The 6,158-nt window shown below is 38.9% G+C and overlaps 1 protein-coding gene across 1 annotated transcript; it reads right to left on the bottom strand.

Moving 5' to 3' along the window:
* Positions 1 to 278: 278 nt before the first annotated feature.
* ccdc141 (coiled-coil domain containing 141) lies at positions 279 to 5,117 on the bottom strand. The gene is made up of 6 exons (XM_023337160.1): positions 5,012 to 5,117; positions 4,806 to 4,933; positions 4,188 to 4,437; positions 3,569 to 3,885; positions 2,106 to 3,476; positions 279 to 792 (listed from the first exon to the last, which is right to left on the bottom strand). The coding sequence occupies exons 1-6, from the start codon at positions 5,054 to 5,056 to the stop codon at positions 606 to 608; spliced, it is 2,298 nt and encodes a 765-aa protein (XP_023192928.1). The 5' UTR covers positions 5,057 to 5,117; the 3' UTR covers positions 279 to 605.
* Between the last annotated feature and the right edge of the window lie 1,041 nt (positions 5,118 to 6,158).

Below are 6,158 nucleotides of genomic sequence, written 5' to 3'. Positions count from 1 at the left end.
CTTTATATGGGAAACAATGTAAAATTGAGGGGGGTTTTTTTGTTAAGGAACACTGACACTGTTGTGCAGGCTTCCTCACTGCTTTATTCATGGAAATGCTGCATTTCCATGGTGTTTGTTTAAACTAGCCTGTTTAAACCAATAAAAAGCCTTGTTTGAGCCAAAAACTTGTCATTTTATTACTTTCAGGAGCACATTGAAATTTTTTCACAGCTTTTCTTTTTTTTTTTAAAGAATCACCATATATGTTGGAGATCAGAAGTTTAACTAGAGCTGCTGCTTTCTAAAGTTCCTGTGAGAAGAAATTGAGTTTGTTTAATTCCATTCCAAGCATATCTAATAACTATGAAATCAAGAGACTGGTCTTTTTTTTTCTCCAAAGTTTGTCGTCATACTCAGTTTAATATTTTAAAGTACTACAAACATTCCAAACCAAATTACAACACACGAAAGCTTGGGTTTACAGTCAGTTTAAAATTATGAAAATGACATGTTTATAGAGGTCAGTTAAGCTAAAATCAGATTGACATACAGCTCAGATTAAACGGATTCAAATATCTGATCCATCCAGCAGAAATAAAAAGGTCAGAGCATAACTGCTTGAGTCAGAGTAAAACCAGGTAGAGCAGCCACAGCAGGACACAGAGAGTCCCAAACCAGGTGTTCCAGTCCTCCATGATGACGTCCAACGCCTCCAACATCAGCCATTTATTATCAGCACCACTGCTGCTTCCAGTCAACAGTTGTAAGTCCTGATCCTGGTTCTGGTTCTGGTCCTCTTCAAGTTTAAACCTGCAGTGACCATGACAAGAGGTCAGACAGCACAACAAGCAGCTGCTGCCCCGATCACATGTGAGGGAGCGGAGGGTTATCTTCTGTCTGTTACTGTGCGCAAAACAGGCTCACTCTGTGACAAAGCAAACTGGTGTTTATATTGTTAAGTCTGTGAAAGATAAAGTCATAAACATTAAAAAGATGCAAAATCAGACAATGATTGGCTGCAGCAGTTTCACTAAATTCTGTATATGGTGTATTAGGGCCAGTGTGGATAGAAAAAAAGTAAATTTATGTCAAAAAAAATTTAGAGAAAAAAAACAGAACATTTGAGCTTCAGAAGTTGAATATTTTCTAGAAAAAAAACAAGCAAATTTTGAGATTAATCTCAGAAATGTCCTGAACAAGAACTTGTTTTATAAGCTTCATACTTCTATATGTTATCAGGGTTAAGATTGTTTATGACAATGAACCATTATAATATGTAGATGTTTGTTCTTTAACTAATTAAAAAAGCAGAAAATTAGCAAACAATGCTCTCGTTTTTATTCACTAAAACTGGTTAAGAAGGAACATATTTAAATTTCTTTTTTTGGGGCGGGGAGAAGGGTATTTTGATTATTGTACTCAATAACACAAGTCATGAACATCCCATTAAGCCGAACAATAAATCAGACATGGTTGTAATCTGTGGTAGGCACACTTTTGCTAATGCGCTAATTGTGGAGTTCATTTTTTGCCTAGCACTCTAGCTAACTTTGAAAATGTTTAGTGCACTTGGCTTCCTCTGAACAAATTTTTCTGAATAAATTAAATACACTTCTTAATAAAGTGCTAAGTTGTTTGGCTGTTTTTCAAACCTTAAGTAATTTAGTTTTGGTTGTCGACTGTTATTTTCTGATGTCCTGTGTGCTTTGTAACCGAAACCCTACTCTTAATCAGCAACAGAGTTAGCAATAACGACTATAAAACTGAAACCAAATAATTACTTCCTGAAGCTACAGGTAGGTGTACAAATTTAAAGTTTATCATGCTAAGGGCAATTTATTATGTTTCACTTTGTGTCAACATGACTGAATTTAGCACTTTAGCATTAGCTTCCGTTCAATATCTAACGTTTTAGTATTAGCAGTACTAATGTTTATGATTACTGCTTTACGGTTGGTACAACAAACATTTTAATTAGCGGTGCCTACCACTAGAAGTAATAAAAATGGTGATTATGATGTCATTTGTTACCACAGATGAAATTGCTGCTTGTTTTTGAGTGGTGTTATTAATAATCTGATGAAGCTTGAGTGTTACCATGGAGGTGGTTGTAAGCTACCCACCGAGTGAGCCTGGGCTCTGGGTTTCCCATCACCTCCACCTCTAACATCACTGGACAGCCCTCCATGACTGTGGCTTGAGACCAGGGCCTGGTGAACAAGGTAAGGCCAGGTGCAGAGACTTTTCCCAAAGGAATAGACTCTGATGAGGGATGAGGAAGACGAGCAGAAGGAAGAGGAGGCCCCTGGATCTGGGGAGTAAGTCTGATCTCCTCCCGGATAGCCATGGGTTGACAAATATCAGGATCCTGGGATGGTGTTAGTACATGAGGTGTAGAATATGGAGATGTGCCATGCAGGTTAGCTTGATCAGGTGAAGGGTGTGTCTGAGGTTCTAGGTGGGGAGGAACCAGCTGTGCTAAACTGGTACTCATGCTGGAACCATGCACACACTGCTGGGTGTCCTGGAGAGGGAAGACTGTCTGAAGACCCTGCTTGCTGCAGTAGATACTGGTGTTGCTGATGGTTTTAGGCTGTGAAGGGTTTTGGATGAGGTCTTCAGGTGGATCTCTGGGACATTGATTTGACGTTTTGTTGGTCTGTGACCAGCCAAAATGCAATGACTGGTTGAAGATGCTCTGGGTGACTGTTGTGGCTGTACTAATTGCTGTGCTGTCTTTAAGTGTTAAAAGTACATCCTGATCTGGTTCACTTCTGGTATGTGGAAAGGTTGGATCTTGAGATGTTGAACTTTGGGAGTTTGTTGTAGAAGGTTCTAGAAGGTCATTGTCTTGTGGTTGGGTTATGTTTTTATGGAGGATAGGGTCTGTCACACTGAACATGAGAGAGACTGGATCAGAGGAGGGATTGAATGTGCTTTCCTGTGCAGAGTTGCTACAGACCATTGAGTTGGTACAATAATTGCCTGAAAAAGATGACCTGATGTAAATGTTTTGCTGGGAGACTAAACTAGTGCTGCTCTTAGCAAGCCTGTCTTGTTGAGGCATGGTTCTTGAATTTTCAGCAGACTTAATGTCCTGTTGGGTATGACTTGTACAATGATGGGATTCAAGTAATTCCCTCTTTTCAGGAAGGGTACTGTTTGTTTTGGTGTAACTAGGATGGATGTCTAGAACCTCAGTCTCTCCTTTAGGAATGTTGTGATTGTGGAGACTTTTGTCTGAACCATTGAAGGACTGCGGATGAAGGCTCTGACTCAAATCCTGTGTAAGGGTTGTGGATGGACATCTCTGCTTTGGAGAGTTTTTAACTTTAAAGCAGTCTTTGTTGTTGTACCCATGGACTGGGTTGTCCAGAGAGACGTCAGAGGTAGACTCTTTGGTTTTCAGGATGGTGCATGGAGTACTGGTAAAAAGTGTTGTAACAGGAACTGTGGATGGACTTGGGTTAAAGGATCTGGACTCTGACCTGAACCTGTGGTACAACAGAAACATTATCTTTCATCTGGAAGCATTAGTGAAGTAGACCTTTGATCAAAGACCAGAGTGAATGTGGATCAAACAAACCTGGTCCTGCTCTGTAGTCTGACTGTAGGAGCTGGACAACTCTCCATCTGACTTGACTCTTTTTGTTGTGGGACAGAATCAGTTCTAGTTGGTTCTGACTGGGCATAGCATTGGTGGCTGACCTGGCTGATGTGAACGCTATGAGAACTAAGACAGAAACCCTCTTCAACATCTGAATGGAACATGTTGGACTCTGGAGTCTCAGCCAGCGGCGGCAGGGAAATGTCGTCAGGGGAAGCACAATCGTACTCATCGTTGGAAAAACAATCCTCGGTCGTCACCTCAGCTTGATGGAGCTCCACATGTGGAGAAGTTTCCTGGGTTAAGAAGAAAACAATTTAATGTTTTATAATATATTTGTCTAGACTGTTTTAAAAATTGGTTAAATGCTCTGGATAAGTAATACAGAGGTATCGCAATAGAACCACTGTAACGTAACATGACTGTAAATACTGTTGAAGTCTACCTTCAAGCCACAATTCCCTTTCTGTCTGAACAAAACTCCATTATGTGATGCTTTATATTAAATACTTCAAGTTTACTTGCGTGATCAGGAATGTTTGGTGATATATAGCAGAGTATCATCAGCATAGAGGTGAATATTATTGCTGATTCTAACCTGTAGTGAATTTGAGCCACAGAAGCTGGAACCGATGTGTTGTTCCACTCCTTCCATTTCCCTAAGAAACTCTTCCTGGTTATCAGGAAATGATGGACCAATGACAGACTGAGAGGGTGGGGCTTGAGGCTCAGAAGCAGCAGTCTGTGATTGGTTGAGGGCGGCATGAACCTGCCGCTTGGCATCCACAGGTGAGCAGATGGTGAGGGTAGAAGTGAAGGAGGAGGTGAACTTCTCACTGTGTAACTCTCTGAGGTTAAAGACAATAATGTGAGGCAACAATTTAATAACACTGGTTTTAATAGTTTCAAAGTGATTTTTCAATGGTTTCTTTAAATCTCCAGCTTTTATTGATAAGCTGAATATTAGAGATGTGAAACATTTTTATTTTGTATTCCAAAACGTCTTTTTTCAACGATCCTACCAACACTGATGCAATAAAGCCAATAGAAATTATATTATTATAATATGCAGTTAAATCAGAGGAAACTAATATAATTGGGGTTGGGAACATTCACAAAAAAATGAAATGTTTCATAATAATAATTTGGATTCAAGCCAAAAAGAAGAAAAACTGAGAAAATTATATAATCTACAGCATTATGTGTTCCTACTAACCTGTTTGCTGTTGGTCCGTTTACATCGTCACTCTTCTCTGACGGAGGCTTCCTATTGGCTGCAGCAGCCTCCTTTCTATCGTTCTCTGTGATCAGTTCAGGGGTGTGGCCTGTCTCTTTAAGTTCATGCTGGAAATTAAATCTTTTTTGTCAATAACATCATAAATCACACATTAATTGCCTTATATTTGAGTTATTTATCTTTACCATATCAGCAGCCTCCTGTGTGTGGCGATTATCCTTCTGCTTCATCCTGCTCTTTTCCTTTATCTTCTCCTGCTCTTCTGTCTCTCTCCCTTGTTCGCTCTCTCCTTCCTCCTCTACCTTCTCCTCTTCATCCTTCTGCTGCTGCTGTTTCAGATTCTCCAACTGAATTCAACGTCCATCATGAAGAACAAAAGAAGAAGAAACATTATCGATCGTCAGATCTAAGTGGGATCTTTGAATGGAGTTTGCTCACCTTCAGTTTGGCCTCCAGCTCCATCAGTCCCTCACTCAGCTCTCTGATGGACTCCACCATCTCTGAGTGTTTACTGACCGTCTTCTCTATGTAACGCTGACCCTCCTCCACCCCTGAAACACCAAAATATATTTAATTTAATTCATTGTATGTTTTTTTTAATTACACATTTTTTAACACAACTATTATGAACAGTGAGTCTGAAATCAATTTCACTGCGGATCTCAAAAAAAGTGTCCAAAAAACTGAAAAACAACCAGTGTTGATGATTATACAGCTTTAACTTTTTAAGAATAAAAACTTCTGTAAAGTTGTAACAAGACAACTATCCTTTCAGTGTAAGTGCAACCTGATAATTAGATAGCTATCATTTCAAAAATAAAAGTGTATCATATGTGCTAATTACATAGCTGCCAGAATAAAATCACCTGTAAGATAATGCGACAAAGTTCAGGTAAACTCAGCTGAATTTTCACAATGAAAGCTGCTTATGAGATAATAGTACTTTCAAAATAAAAGCTTCTGTTTTCTGATTATCAGACTATTGTCACTTCTGAATAAAAGCTTCCAAGATAATATGCATAAAAGCTCAATTAAATTCTCACACAGCTATCATTTCAGAGTAAGTGCAGATAATTAAGCAGCTGTTTTTTTAAGTAAGATCTTGTGGTTTCTGGTAATTAAATAGCTGTCAGAATAAACGGTTCTGTAAGATGAAGATGAGGCAAAAACCTTTCAGTTTTAAAGCTGATTACAAACTACTGTCCTTTCAAAATAAATGCTCTTGCTAGCAGAATATTAGATTAGCTGTTATTTGTCTGTAGAATAGCAGAGATTAAGTCCTTTCAGAATAAAGGTTCTTTTTAGTTATCAGGCAACTGTCCTTTAACAATA

This window comes from Xiphophorus maculatus, chromosome 7 (assembly GCF_002775205.1).
Source record: "Xiphophorus maculatus strain JP 163 A chromosome 7, X_maculatus-5.0-male, whole genome shotgun sequence".
NCBI classification, from domain to species: Eukaryota; Metazoa; Chordata; class Actinopteri; order Cyprinodontiformes; family Poeciliidae; genus Xiphophorus; species Xiphophorus maculatus.
The sequence above is the reverse complement of the archived record's forward strand: the minus strand, read 5'-3'. Positions and strand labels throughout refer to the sequence as shown.

Coding starts and splice junctions, on each gene's coding strand:
- ccdc141 (XM_023337160.1), bottom strand. CDS start 5,056: ATGAAGCAGAAGGATAATCGCCACACACAGGAGGCTGCTGATATG. Junction 3,886..4,187: donor GTGGCTCAAATTCACTACAG/GTTAGAATCAGC, acceptor TTCTTAACCCAG/GAAACTTCTCCACATGTGGA. Junction 793..2,105: donor CCAGAGCCCAGGCTCACTCG/GTGGGTAGCTTA, acceptor TGGTCACTGCAG/GTTTAAACTTGAAGAGGACC.